Below are 16,080 nucleotides of genomic sequence, written 5' to 3' on the forward strand. Positions count from 1 at the left end.
TATACCCATGAGGTCAAACCAGACTAAATAAATAAAATATACATTTATAAAATAATATGAAATAAAGGAAAGTGATCACACCTGTATTATGAAAAACATACATTTTTTAGAGGAGAAATCTTGGCAGAATGGCCTTGTCAAGAGTAGCGACAACTCCGTTCACTTTAATGGAACATTCTTTTTCCAATGGCAATGGCGAATCATGGAGCCTCTCAATATTTCCCAGAAGTGAGCAGCGGCGCATTAGAGTAGCAGCAGAATGGAGTCAATGGACCGTCTGTGTTGCACCTATGAAGGGTAGGACGTTTAAATAATCTGAATAATGGATTCGATTTGCGCGCCAGCAACTTCCGGGAACGATCTGAAGTTTTTCATGAGTCACGTGATGTGCAAGCATTTTTGGACTTCCGTCGTCGCTACAAGTGACTCCCTGTAGAATGACGTGACTTTTGGAATGCACCATTATTTTGAAAGTTTTTTTTTTCTGTGGGTAACAGGGATAACGTGATAAATAAATAAATATATAAATATATATTTAATAAGTGATCTTTATTTATACAGAATACGTTATTTAACAGTACAATTATACTTGGAACAATTTGTAAATGTTAACATTTCAGCATTTTGCAAGTTAGATGTCCTGCGGAAGTAGAACAATGGTAGCGAGGGACAGGCCCAAAAAACCTCATCCTCATCAGCATGAAAAATCATTTTAATATTGATATGACAACGATAAAAGACGACACAGCAGTGTCTCGTGTTGGCAGCGAAGTGCTCCGTGGCCGTCGGCCGAGTTGGACGGTTACCGTCGCGCCACGCGCGCGGAACAATGAAGTGAAACCGTCGAGTGACGCAGTGACGGGCGGAAACGAGCAACTAGCTAACATTAGCATGCGACCGCGAGGTAGGTGTGTCGAAGTTGAACCTTGTGTCGATGAGTTTCCGCTTTTTCCCCCCGTCACTCTGCTAAAAGTTGTGTTGATGTCAAAACGCAAACAAATAAACACACAATGGTTAAAGATTGATTAACTTTGCAATACTTGGACTGAAGTGTGGACTCTGACTTGGTCACAACAACACCATGTTTTGAAGGTATTCCTGTGTGTGGAGCTGTCCTGGAATATGTTGTAGATTGGAATCTGGTTCTACCTGTTCTATTATTTCCACCACATGTGATCTCACTGGGCATAAATTTACTTGCATAGTCTATAATGATCATTATCAAACTTTATAAATTGTCTTTTCATGTTCAATAAGACTTGCAACCAGCCCTCAGGTTAGTACACATGGAAATGAACATGACCAATCATACAAACTTTAGAAGGGGTAAGAAAATAAATTACAAAACTAATTTGACAAGCGTATGGTGGGGTGTGATACAGCCAAACAAATGTTTTCCCTCCTGGCTGTGGTGGAAACCAGCAGATGGTCTGAAGGGAGAGTTTTGGACCCCGGCCAGTTCCTCACTTGTGAGGATAAATGATTCAATGATTATTTCATTTTCTCAATTATTTGATGAAAAGTTGAAGTTATAAAACATCAGCGTAGAGTGAAATGTCCGTGCACAGTAGTTTCTGCGAGTTCAAGGGGAACACTTGTCTAAAACTGTCTTAAATGAAGAGATATCCAGCTTACACGTGTAATTTTTAACTCTGTGGGAAACACTCCTGCATTCTGTGATAAAGTGCTGCCAGATCAACTCCACATTCTCATTCTATGGTGTAGATCGAAATGCAGATGTCCCTTTCGTCATCGTAGTGGTCTCGCTGAGCAGCCTTTGTGAATGAGGCGGCCGTGGTCCAATAATAAACCCTCTTTCAGATTCACATAGATCTTTACCTCTTGCCATTTTAAAATAAATCTGAATCAACGGGGCGCACTCAGCATGTTTATGCCTGCCACAGAGAATGATTGGATGTGCACTGCTTAATTGTGCCATCTATGACATCTGTGGGGAAGAAGCTGCAATCGTTATGCTTCTCGCCTCAATTACAGAGGTTGTTTCCTTCAATTTGTGACATGCATATATCTATAGGCAAGGGTAGAACTACCTCTAGCATTGTGTGGCTTGTTCATGATTGCGGTCATTATCGTTAACGTCAGACATCAAGGGGAGGGGCGAGAAGGTTTTATCGAGCGAAGGATGGGAAATAAAGTTCTTCTTTAGCACTCCAGATTTAGGAGACACCAAAAACCTGTGCAGTCTGTCTATAGTAGGCCTGTCATGATTAATACTTTTTGTTGCACGATATAGTGTTCAAGAAATTATCGCCATGAACAATATTATCGTCATTTTAGGACAATTTTTTGATACTGAATCATGTGAGCTTGCAGTATAGGCCCCTTGGTCTTGCTCGTGCAAGTCCTACACAGATTTTGTTGCTGCTGCCCAGACAAAGCAATCAATTTAAACATGGTGTATTTAGAAAAAAACCAAGAAATCCATATTTTCTGACATTTTATAGACCAAACCAGTAATAGATAAATCATATGACGAGAACAGACAAGAGGACAGAAGCAGCGAGACTTACTGGACTGTCTTTGACATTCATTCTTATGTCAATAAACATGCATGTTGGACACAATGGCTGTTATTGAGGTCAATAAAAATGATTGAGTTCATATAGCGTAATTATCGTGACAGGTCTAGATTTGCCTTTAAGTTGCATTCACTGTGATATGTAAAGTAATAAAACGACAAATATATCCATCCTCATGAGCAGGTGACCTCTGTATAATGCAGAGTCTGTGCATGGGCTCATCCATCATCCATCCGTCATTGATATTGAGTGGACACTCATTTAGTGTTGAGTAGTGTTGTCAGTTCTGTTATAGGATCTACGTTTTGGAATAAAATATCCATGTAAAGAGACGATTTATCCAAAATTAAGTTAAGATATGTGCGACAGACAAAAAGTACAACCATGTTTTTTTCATTATCGCAAAAATGTTAACATAATTTCAACTCGTGGGTATTACTTATCCCACAATTATTGATGTCTCACAAACTCAGACACAAAGATGATTTTTCAAAAAATAAAGAAAAGACAACACGTGTTGTGTTATGATATAATTCTAAGTTGAAACTACAGTGTTTATTATCCACCAATCTGGCACAGTTTTGAGGAAAGGGAGTAAATTGGGCTTTGATTGCAGCCTAGTTAAACTGGGGAAGTAATCAACGATTCAACAGATGATGTGTGATCATCAGCATCTGATGAAACTTCAAATGCACGAATAATGTATTCTAAAGACACGCTGAACAGCACTACAATACACTGCACAGATTATGTCTCGCATTGAAAATGTGACAGAACAATGTGACTCGTCAAAACATATTTTGCTAAACTAATAAACAGAACAGTTCAAAAATATCTCGGCTTTTATCTCCACTGCACCTGCGAACCTGTGTAAATTTGCACAGTCTTTCATTTGAAGGAAATGCCATCTTAAGTGGAAAGCAGCGGTGAATGCCAGTGTTTGTCATTAGTCATGTGTCAGCATGACTTGTTGATGCTCAGGAAATTGCCTGATCTTTTGAAGTGCTCTTGAGTAGTTTTACCTAACTGCAAAACTTGCCTCTTACTTGGCAGACCTTTGCGAAATGTTTATGATTCTGAAAAGTGTGTCATGCTCTGTGTTAGGACTACAACGACACTGAATTGCAGTGTTTTTATTTTTTTAGTGTTATTTGAAGTAGTTTTCTCACAGTGGGATTACTGCGCTGGATTGGTGTTAAAGTAACACTCAGCTCAGTTAGCGGTTCAATTTTGCTCTGTCCGACTGTGAGATTGAACTTTCTGACTTCCTTCTTTTGGAAAACTTTCCCCACTATCATTCTACAATGCCATTCTACATGTCATCATGTACATCAAAAATGCACACACAGTACAGCTGAACTAGTGGCCATGCTGTTAAAGGTTTTTCTTACAGGTATTGCTCTATCCCTCTGTTTGCATGTTGAGCTGCAGCAGTGGCTTTTGTCCACAGCAAACCTTGAATCACTGAAGCAATGCTGACCTGACGCAATGAATTCCCGAGCAAACTGTGTTCTTATGTTTGTTGTAGATCACAATCTGTTCTGTTTTTGCAGAGTCATTTGAAGAACGCCTGCCAGATGGCCTCAGCCACATTAATATCCATGGAGAGCAAGACAGCATGACGACACGAGAGCAGCGACGTGCAGCGATGACTGTCAGAAGGTAAGAATAAGGACATGACTGATGATGAAATGAACTCTTCTCCTGACCATTTTCCTCGGTTTAGTAATAAATAGGTAACTTTTTATATAGCACCATTCAAAGGCATAGACGCCACAAAGTACTTCACAGAGGCAATAAAAGCATCAACATACAAAAAAAACAACCAATGTGTCATTCAGGCCCTGTTCAGACCTGGCAATAACGTCTGTGATCCAATCACAAGTGGACAGCTCTACATCTGTTCTCATCTGGCATGTAATAAACACATACGTCATATGTGTTTTTGTGGACCAAATCATGTTGTTTTTACCCAGTCTGGCTAATACAGGTCCTTTGTCAAGGTGTTTGGGTTGGTGTGTGTGTCTGTGTGTAGGAGAGAGAGTGCAACTGGGAGGGGATGAGCTTTACAATGAAATAAGATTTTACCCATTTGGGGGAAAAAAAGAAAGAAAATGTGTGTGTTGATCAATGTTGATATTGTAGCGGTGGCCACCAATAACGCATCAGCAATACCTTTTGGCTTCGTTCTATGCTGCCCTCTTGTGATCAGATCCCGAGACAGATGTTAGTTTTTATAGGTCTGAACAGGGCACCAGTCTCTCTCTCTGTTTGTCTGTACCTTCTGGTTGTTGGCAGTACATGACTCTGGGATGCCAGGTTTGTCTGTGGGAACCATCTAGGTTGGGCTCACTCATATCTTTCTCATTTTCTAGTTGTTCATATAGTTCCCAGATAATCGACCACTCAGTTGTTTCTGTTCTGTGCTGAATGGCGTTGACTCTTATGTTTTTGCAATGGATGTCCATAATTTGGTACGATAATGTGAGGTCTGCATTGAGGCCTTTTGCTGTTTGATGAGCTAGCTGAGCCCTAATGGCTGAGACGCCCTTCTCTGCATCTTTCCCTCTTAGAAGCTTTTTAGCCAGTGGAACTTGACTCACTGGCTTTAAGGTGTTAATAGAATTGTATGGCCCGCTCCCCTGGATCCTAATTAAAAATGGAAGTTGGTCTATTTCAGTGCAGCACTTACCTAACCCTTTTCAGCATACAGGTTTTCAGTGTGTCCTCACACATCACATCCATATGGTAGGGAGGTGTTGAGATTGATTTATGACATAGGAAGTTTTCTCTTTCCTTTGTGTCTGAACGACAACAAAATAAAATGGCGCGTAGATGTAATTTGTATTTCATAATGTGTATAATTATGTTTTCCGTTTGTTCTAGCTCAATGACGCTAAAACCCAGAATCAGCTAAAACCACTGATGTGTTCAGATTTGGCAGAATGTTTGCAGTTAATGCAGTTGTTGTGTCTCCTCTTTAGCTGAGGCTAATAACAACAACAAAGTCATTTATTTTGAGTGTTAAACAGACGAGGACCAGGGATATCTGGATATATGTTAGACGCTGTATTGATTTTCATACCTTTTTCTCTTTCAAACTGTCCAACACAACAAGTATGACAGCATTGTTGGAGTACAATACTAAATGAGTGGATTATTCTTAGGAATTCTGTATTGTGTAACATTATGCAGAATGTGTTCCTTGTTTGAGTTTAATCATCAGGACGGTAGGCTTTTTCCTTTCAGGAAACATTTAAAAATGTGTGTTCATGGGTTTTCTTAAGAGAGACGGGCTCTAAATTCTAAGGAAAGTCAAAATGTTGTGGATAAATAGTTTGAGAACTTTTGGAGAAGATGATACCTGGACGACTTCCCATACATACAGTATATACATGTGAAATCATGTGTTTTACAAAGAATTTGAGTTGGAGGAGATGTAACTTATCCCCCTGTCGGGGGATAAGTTGCATTGTGGTGGATTGATAACAGCTGTCTGTGTTTGCAGTGTTTGTAGCATTAAATTATATTTTCACAGCACTTATCACTGACTATTACTGTAGCAGAGAAAGGACGAAGAGAGATACATACTGCCACCCAGTGTCGTGAATGAGTAAATGTTCACACTGAAAAAGTCCCCCATGCCTTTTTATTCATGGTGAATGCTGACAAGGTTAGATTGTGATCTGAGTGGGGCAAATCATCAGCCAAAAACCTGCCAAGTGTATATTTCTGCATTTTGGTTTCAAGTGTTATCATTGTTTTGGCTTCTTTTTCTTCACAAAGTGTAAAGGGTCATTTATTAAAAGTTTTTGGAACCTGTTATCAGCCCTTTTTAAAAATCAGGAAAAGAAAATGTGAATTAATGTATCCATCCACTACTGTTATGTGAATATTAGATGTTTTTTTGCACGTCAAGATGAACAGCTGGTGGCGCATAATTCTCCAGTTGGCTGCCATTCAACCAAGAGGGCATGGTGCCTGTCGCCTGTCAAACCATGGGGAAAAACAGCAAAACCTGATGTAAAGATATGTTCATTTGTTAGTCAAATATGAATTTGAGAAATGTTACAGTCTCCTCATTGGTCCACACAGATTTTTTTTTTAGGAAACATCAACTTCTCTGGTATTAAAAAAAAACAACTAATTTGCAATATTTTGACTTTTATCTTCAAATTTCTTCTTTTTTTAAATAAGAAAATTGGGCATAAATAGGTGGATGGAAACCTGCAGGAACACTTGGAAGTGTAAGTCCAAATGTCTGTTATTGAATTTAGTAAACTTCATTATTATACATTAGAATTTTTTTGTCACGATCACCTCATGTTAGTGGGATAATCATGACTTCTGCACATTAAAGTGCAATATTTTGGCAGGCATGTGATCTTGTAATTTACAGTGTTTTTCATACACAGGAGCAATTTGGGTCAAGTTGATGATCATGGACATGTACAGTACATGACAGGAGCCAGGGTTTCAACCAACCCTTCCATCTGAAACACTGAATCAGAAATGCCACACATATTTTCTGAGCTTTGCATACAATTATAGTCCCAGAGTCAACAAATGTGTTGTCAAGTGTTTATTGTTATCAACATTTTCAAAAATCATATCAGCCAAAAAAAAATGGTAATACAACAAACATCTAAATATATTTTAAATACATTCTAAAATATGGCCAGAGACTCTATATAGAGCTGATACAGGATGCATGAGTAAGCAAGCCTTGTGGACCTTGCTTTCTAAAAAAGTTTCTCTATTAAATGCAAATGTCACATCAAACAGCCATTGGTTTATATACTATACTTGAACTACTGCAGATTTTATTTTATTCCTGGGAGATAGCTGACGAACATCTACATGATTAATTGTGTACAGGTTCAGGTAGTCCTCTGTACTACACACCAACATTTGTTTCAAACTGGAAGTACCGCCTCTCAGTTTCATGTCAGTGTCTCTTCACCACACTGTCAAGTTGTGTCTGTATTCACCTGGTTTCTTTTCCATTTTGCCCATTAATGGGACTTTTTTTTCATCCAAGCCTAATGAAAGAGGATGTTGTTTGCTGTACAGATTGTGAAGCCCCTTGAGGCAAATGTATTCTTTTTGTTATAGGGATACATAAATAACATTGGTAAGGCTCTCTCATCTGCTGTGTTAGAGTATAAGGTCATTGAGAGAACAGAAAAACATAGTCAAATTCCTTATAGGTACTCACATGCTTGGCCAATAAGGCTGATTCTGATAGAACACAATATTGTCGCATGACAGCAGACAATGCTTCAAATATGTATTTTTGCTCCAAAGAAATCTACAAAATCTAAAATGTCAATGCTTCATGCACATCTTTAACCCAGCATCACCACGGATTCAGAGTGGGCACCAGAAATAAGTGTCACCAATTCAGTATCTGACCAGATGAAACATGGTCAAACTCCCCCTTCTCTTCCCGAGCATTGTCGTTGAATAATGGACATAATGGAAATGTGTACAGTGATGTCACTGTGACGTGACATCTCCAACCACGGCTCTCTTATCTTGTGCCCTTAAAAGCAGCGTGAGGTTGGTTCTTCAGAGGAACTCTGTAGTTTGTTGTGGAATTAATATTTCTGCTGTCTTATCCAGAGTTAGATTCATACAATTATCAGTGGGACGTTGATGGCAATGCACAACTACTGGAAGCAGAGGGCATTAGGAGATAGCCTGGCTGTCAAAAGTGAAACGTTTCACTATAAATGGATGACTCTCTATCCGTCTTTTGGTCTGTCTGTCCATCACTTTTCTCTCCTGAGGACCCAAGGAAGTGCAGTGGTGACTTTTAAGTTTGCTTAGTTTTTGATAAGCAGTTCCTTGAGAAACAAAAAAAAGTGGAACATTAAACAACATTGGCCAGAGGCGATGCATCACGTAACGTTATTGATTGGCATGTCAATGGCAAGGGCATATAGCAAAGATGGCTGCAGCTTGGATTCAAGCACTTTTCATTCCCACCCAAGGATGATGTATTAGGCTTATTAATGGGCGGAACAAGTGATTTATGCCCCGCTGCTGTGACGGTTAACGTAATGGTACGCCATGCGTCATCAACCGCTGTTGTTGTTCGGCTGTTGTGTATTTACTTCAACTACCATGTATGAGTGAGGAAATGGCTTAAATAAGCCCTTACAGATAGTTATCATCTGATGCAAAAATACATGTTCTGATATTATTTTTAAAACTGCACATTACCTCAGCGATGAGATAAATCCAAATCAATGTCACTGATATTTTAGGAGTTGTATCAAGTAAAAACAGGGATCTTCCAATTTGGGGAAAGGATTGCTACAACACACAGTGATTAGATTAATCTGCATTCACTTCCCAATTTATTTAAGGTGCGCCCGTGTCAAAGCTGACCTTTTATATTTGTGGTCCAGTATTTTCTGATCAGGTATCTGATAAAAATGGTCAGAGATGTGGAAGTTAGACAGTTGTTCATGAGAAAACAAATGAAAACACTCATTTCCTAAATTAAATCACTGAATCTTAACATCTTGAGTGTGGGTAAAAGGGACGAGCCTTACTCTAAGATTTGTATCCAAACACGTTTGCTTCTGCATGTTTTATAGGATTTCACTGTTTTATATGGTATAAGGATTTGTCTAACAGTAAGTAATCGTACTTAATCAAAAATGTTATCAACATCCATCATATTTTTTTCATGTTACCAGCCAACTCTGAACATAAGAACAGTGTATAAAAGAATACAGTGTGCAGTGTGGTTTAAGGCCCCTAGGTAGAACACAAGCGAAGCACGTTCATACCTGGTTCATTAAAAAAGATTTATAGTGGATCAGATACTTTAAATGTGCTCCCCCTTTGGTTTATTGCTGGTCCCTGACATGGATATTTGACATCTATACTTATATTTGCTCCTGAACATGACTTCTTCAGAATACATTTCTGTATTGATTACCTATCTATATTAAAAAATGCATTTCTGCGTTTTTCAGCAGTGATACTGACTCAAGTCCTCTTTGGACTTACAGTACGTTGCTCAGGATTAAAGAGGTGCCTGATACAGTACAGTCTAATTGCTGCTGTTCACTTTATTTGCTTTATATTGTGCCTTAATGAAAACTCTAAACGGTCCATTAAGATAAATGAAATTGCCTCTGGCACTAGCCGTTCGCTGTCCTTGAAGTTAACGACGCATTACCTTTGCCTGGAGTTGCGTCAATGACTTTACTGTTCTCACAGAACATGTCAGAGTATTAAAATCATTCAAAAGCTGTAAAAAACAAACAAACATGTTGGGGTAAACATAGTTTATAGAAGTAACATGTAAGATCCAGCCATAGTCAACTAATCCTTACCTAAACCAAATTAAGGTAATTTTTATTCACTAAATCTTAGGACATAGCCACACTGATTTATCATTGTCTATAACTGATTTTCAATTAGTTTTGTGAACGTTGTCAGGGCTGCGAGATATTTTGTCATATTCCCAGTGGATTTTTCTTTCCATTCATCGACAGGGTTTCTGAAAAAAGGCTTAACAGGAAATGTGTCAAAGGGAGCGACAAACCAAGTTATGGAGCAACACACTTGTTAACTTTTAAATCTCTCTCTGTTCAATGACTGACCAGTGTGGCTGATATATTTTGTCACTGTACCTGCATTGAACAAAATGTGTCTGAAAGCATTGGGACAGTCACTATTCCATTATTTGTGAAATAACACATTTTCAAGCAGTATGTGTTGCTTGATGTTGGCATTGCCATTTGAAAAGACAAAACATTTACAAGAAGAAGAAAAAAACCCACACACACATACCTGTCTAGCATTCACATCTTCCCAATTTATAAAAACAAACCCTGGGATTGGGCACCTGGCAGCTAGTATAAAAACAGGCAGGAAAATATTACCCGGTCAGTCCGCTTCGTATGAGCTGATAGAAGCCGGTTCTGCACCCGCATCTTCGGCATTATTTGAAGACCCTTATTTAGGGGATCAGAACTCCCAGAGAGAGGATGCATCAACAGATGTACCAACACCCATAAGTGTGCCGCCCTGGTCTCCACGAAGGTACTTGCCATTAGAGCCTTTGATGGCGACGCGTCCATGTTCCAGGAACTCAAGGAAAAAGTCCTCTGGCTTCTCTCCGTCTGAGCACACGAGGCCACTGCTAGAGACGTACCAGAACTTTCCATTCACACCTGCAGAAGGATACCAGTTACTTATATTTAATTTCCTTTACTGAACAACCATTGTCTGATAGATGCTACATATCTATTTAAACAGGGTGCAGATGTATCGATTGTTATGAAGAATTATGGTAAGTTGTGCACACATGAAAACTGACTTTTTACGTTGTAGGCGCCGTCGTTGAAAATCAATGAGAAAATGTCGTAGACGGATCGATTTGCATCCAGAGTGTTGGAGTTCTTGTGGTGACACACAAAGCCGTTTTCTCCATGGAGGATCAGCATAGGGCGGTTGATGAGTTTCATCAGGAATAATTCATCATCACCTGCAATGAAGGATGAACACTGTTGATCTATTGTACATAAGTCACAATTCAATTTCAAACAAATTCGGCACTGAGTCTCGAGCAGCTCTTACCCACTGCATCACTGACCGCTGAGAGCTGCCCATTCTTCTTTGTATACACATACTTTCCATTACGTGCTTTGAGTGCAACCCTCTGCCCTCGCCACTCAATGTCAAACATTGTGTTGATCTCTCTAGGGGGGGGATAAGACACGTGAAGAGGTTCAGGTAAGAGGTGTGTAAAAGCATAGAAGAAAGCTCTACTTTCAAAGCTACAAGATCTTCTTACACTTCTGTGGCAGTCGACTGGATCTCTCCGTGAGTCACGAGAGTCCAGTAGGATCCTCCGTTGGTCCTGAACATAGCCTTTTTGCTCTCCTTATCAATCTCCATCTGGAAGGTCTCCATGTCTGTCTCCACGTCTTGATTGGCTGAAACACTCACTCCTGGTGAGAAGGGAAAACATATTCTTGTTACATTTGTGCCTTTGTTCAGGGGAAATTATGGATTGCAATATTGCATTCTTTTTAATGTCATCAGCCTCCTCTTAAATGTAATTTACTCTTTCAGGCATTACAACAAGAGACTTGTTATCCAACATTTAATTACATCTATGCCTCCTCCTCCTAATGCAGTGTGCTACTACAGTAGATTCATTCAAGACTTGTCTCCCCATATAGGCAGCTGGTCCTTTGAGGTCAAATACAATTAGTTACATAATTATCTACAGAAAACACAAATTACATTTTCCTTCCATTATTTTATTCTGACTTATTTCCTGAACAATTTTGGTTGCTTGATTTTGTGTAACACCATGTTCGATGGTTCTAGCACCATACATTATAAAATTGTTATTGTTGTTAAATCACCCTAAGGTGTAATTGTGTGCCACACAGAGATGTATGATGCTTTGGCATGATGTTGCTTCAGCGTTCGGGCCAGTCAAATAGATCCCCCTCTGATCTTTGATAATGGAAGGGCATCTCGATGTGCAATAGCAATTGCATCACATTTGATGCTGTGTTTAATTCTGTTATGAATTTATGTCATATTATATGGTCATATTTATAACATCATGCTTCAGTAACTAACCAGTTGAACCGTTTATTTAACTAAAAATTGTGTATGCACCAGTAAAGAAAAACCAAAGCTTTGGTCAGGTTTCATTGTAGGATTTCACCTTTCAGGTTTACAGGGATTGAGTGGGTCAAACTCCAGAAATAGATTTTGGGCAGAGGATCACCTTGAACTATTTTCCTGCCTTTTAGCTGTGGACAAGCTATGGATGTAAAGTAAATCTGAACCCAATACAGAATTACATCCGAAATATGCTTAAAATTGTGTCTCACTTTCCAGTTCGTCAGTAAACACATCGTGCCTCACTTGCAGCCAATCTACTGTTATGTACTTAATCCACATGTATTAACTCTGTCTGGTTGGGTCTGTCAGGTGGTGGAGAACACACAGACACACGAAACGGAGCTGTGTCTGCTGCAGTTCAAATTAGATGCCGCAGAAATATCCTTCAACCTTTCTCTTAAGCCTGTTACAACCCTAATCCCCCACAGTCACCCCTCCACCCTCCCTGTTCATTCGCTTGCTGTAATTCCCTGAGTGGTGAAATGCAAATCTGCACCGCAGGGCCCACTAAGCAGCTTTCAGTGCCTTGTTCCTTAAAAAATGTGAAACTGCCACAAGGCCAAACACTACAGTTAAAAAGGCAATTCTTTGCCCCATTTTATGAGGATGGAGTGCCACATTGTTGAAAAACTACCGGGATAATAACAGCTTCTAAAAGTTCTATTCATGCATAAACACAATGCTGACTTCAGTCTTCAGTCTTACAGCTTCATAACCCTAATTCCTCAGATATGCTTTATCATTGCATATGCATTGTACAGCTAGTTTACAACCACAGTAGTACTTACAAGGCTAGCTACAGTTAGCCTTGTAAGTTTTAAATGGAGTTTTATAGCCTAACAGAACACTGTTTGCTCCCCTATTCCCTAATGATGTTTGCTAGAATAATTATAATACAGGGCAGATCACGTCATGCAGGCTGTGAAGAGACCTTGTAACTGATATGTCTGGCGCGGCTTGGCTGTAGCTATTTTTTGCTGCCACCTTATTGCCACAGCGGTCGACTTTAGTTCCTCATATTTGGAGAACTTCACCTGATCCAACACAGTAAAGAACAAGTGGCTGCAAAGCTTAAATTCTGTTGATGGTAATTGACACCTAGGGGGCACAGATCAGCCCTGGAGTCATTTGCACGCTGCTTAATCTTCAATGGACACATAGTGGAAAAGACAAAGCCCATTACCACAGTTACCTCCCCTGTATTACTGTCAACCTCCCCAGCGTGTACAGTAGACATGAAAGACAGAGCCTCCTCTCATTAGCTTGTAAATGTTACTGATTTGCTCCTGGTTACTTATAATTTAACTGTAAAGATTCAATTAATTAAATCCAGGCCATCCCAAGTTAATATGAATCCCTCATTACTATACACAGTGTGATATTTTAATTTACTTTACACCCAACAGTGACATTGCTCCACTCAAGAATGTGCAAAGGGCATAGAAAAACCCTACTGTGCGGTGTTGTTCACCTATTTTAGGGGGAGGCTCGCCTCCTAGCCAACTTCAATATCCAAATCTGAAAAAAATGTGTAAGGTTGGTTTCCTGATAACCCTACTGGAGATAAGATACAGAAATGCAGGGAACAGAAAGCTGAAATGAGACAGAAGACCAATGAAAGTAGAGGACAACTGTTCTGAAATCAACATTACCCACATGATGACAATAGTTTGGCAAAGAGTCTTGAAAATATAGTACACTGCTTATTTGCCTTTTCGGAATTGTCTGAAATGGTCTCAGCTAGTCTCACATGCTAACAGTGTGACTCCATAGTGACTGGAAAATCGTAGTGGGGGGAATTTCTTTGTTCTCTTATATTGTCAAAAGAGATGAATTGCCCACAATGTAATTTTCATATATTACACAAAGAAAAATGCTTTTTCTCAGGACTGCATTACAAGATAATTACCTTGCTTGACTGAGACAAATCTTCTATTGGCGGCTTGAAAAACTACTTGTGGATGACTCTCCTCTAGATCAAACAGCTCGTCTTTTCCAGGCTTGGAGCACCGGCCAGAACGCAGTGTTCCTGTGGGTCCTATTGGGGTCAGATATTTCCCATCGCAGTCCTTAAAGGCCAGCTTGCCAGATTTCAGCTCCAGAGTGAAGCTAGTATTATTGGTGTTCTCCTTCACCAGTTTGCCATCATTGCTGAGGAACCGGCTGTCACAGGTCTTCAGGCTGTACTTGCCATCTAGGTATACCAAGGTGACCAGGGAGTCCACTCCCCAGGGAATGTTGCTGTCCACAGAGATCTCTCCATCTGAAGCAGACAGATGGGCATAGCGCTTACGTGCCACACTGAGAAGACTGGCCTGTGGGTGTAAAGCCAAATGGACAGCCCACAGTTCTTGTTCCCCAACGACTTGAGCAAAGCAGGTCAGGTAGTCGGCCGAGCCGCCAAAGTAACGCAGGTAAGGCTCTGATTGCAGTGCCCAGCGACCATCAGATTGGGCCACAATAAGGAAACGGCAGTCGGGGTCAGGCTTCTCAGCCCCACACGAGATCTTTCCATCTTTGTCAGAGGCCAGATAGCGTCCCAGGTGGCTGCGGAGGAACACTACTTGGCCATCTTGCTCGTTCTGCTCCAAGGTCCAGATCTGTTTCTTCTTCATGCTGGTGCCAGAGGCATTCACCTTGAAGCCAAAGGCCTCCGCCGTCAGGTAGCGATTCTCATAGTTAATGAGGCCAAACTGCAGCTTCAGGGCCCTGTTAATTCCGTTTGTGGGCATGCTTGAACAGGCCACACGTTAAGATTGAAAGTAAAGACTCAGGACAAACGAGGGAAAGGGTAATGAGGGAAAGCAGTCATGAGACTGAAAAGCAAAAATAAAATGCTTGATTTCTCCCTCCTTCTGCCTCTCAAACCATAAATTAGCTTCTTATCTCTCTTGATGAATTGTTAGGTGTTCCTTCCTTCCCTTGTCACTTTCTCTCTTTCCCCAGAGGACTTGCACAGGCACTTGCTCTCTGTTCCTTAATGAGTTAGGATTAAAATCAGCAGGACACAGCACCTCAATCCAACAAGCCGCTGACGTCACATACCAGAGCACCAACCACAAACCTCCCTTCCTCCCACTCCCTCTCCGGTGCACTCTCAGCGCAGCTTCATTCTCTCATCTCTTCCATATTTTCTCTACATATTTTCGTCTATTTCTTCTCTCCTTCACCCTTGTCTTTTTTCCCTGTAATCCACACTGACACACTCACTTGTCAGCCTGGCTCTCTATTGGTTCACTCCCATATTTAGGTCCATATACTAGTAGCCACGTCACCCAGCCCTCAGATTATCTTAGCTTTGATCTGCTGGCGAGCCACAGGCTAATTGGAAAATGCCCAATGAGTAAAGGTGCTTTTGTTGTTCCTGCTGCCTGTCCTTTTCTTGTGAGTCCCCTTTCAAAAAGATTAAATCTAAGATTAATTAAGCTTTTCATGGGCCAGGTTGTTTACCTTTAGGCACATTCTGAATAACATTTACTATCCATGAATATGAATAAGTATTCTGCTTGTGAAGGACTTGATGTAAAGATTAAAACTGTATTCACAAAGAGCCTTTTTTCCATTCTATTTGACCATGGTTAAAGTTTATGGCTGACTGATTTCGACGCATGGTCTCACCATTGTACTGCTCTGGGAGCAGTACAATGGTTTCTTTATTAAAGTCGTAATCCCCGTTTGCCACATGCAGGTTCAGAGGAGCCATATAGCATAATTTTGTTTGGTATAAGTCCTTCAGAGACATTTGAATTTGTGAAGTCTGTGAGCTTAAGAATTTGAATAGGTCACATTTGAATGTACAAGGATTGGCCATTTGCCTTTCCTCCACTTTCACCTTGGTTGATGCTCAACCTTTTTCCTTCTAATCCTC

The 16,080-nt window shown here is 40.2% G+C and overlaps 1 protein-coding gene across 1 annotated transcript; it reads right to left on the minus strand.

The window, feature by feature from the left end:
- Positions 1–7,107: 7,107 nt before the first annotated feature.
- fscn2a (fascin actin-bundling protein 2a, retinal) lies at positions 7,108–15,394 on the minus strand. Its single transcript, XM_035614908.2, has 5 exons — positions 14,122–15,394; positions 11,362–11,518; positions 11,145–11,266; positions 10,885–11,052; positions 7,108–10,738 (listed from the first exon to the last, which is right to left on the minus strand). Exons 1-5 carry the CDS (start codon positions 14,942–14,944, stop codon positions 10,533–10,535), a joined length of 1,476 nt encoding a protein of 491 aa, XP_035470801.1. The 5' UTR covers positions 14,945–15,394; the 3' UTR covers positions 7,108–10,532.
- Between the last annotated feature and the right edge of the window lie 686 nt (positions 15,395–16,080).

This window comes from Scophthalmus maximus, chromosome 17 (assembly GCF_022379125.1).
Source record: "Scophthalmus maximus strain ysfricsl-2021 chromosome 17, ASM2237912v1, whole genome shotgun sequence".
NCBI lineage: Eukaryota > Metazoa > Chordata > Actinopteri > Pleuronectiformes > Scophthalmidae > Scophthalmus > Scophthalmus maximus.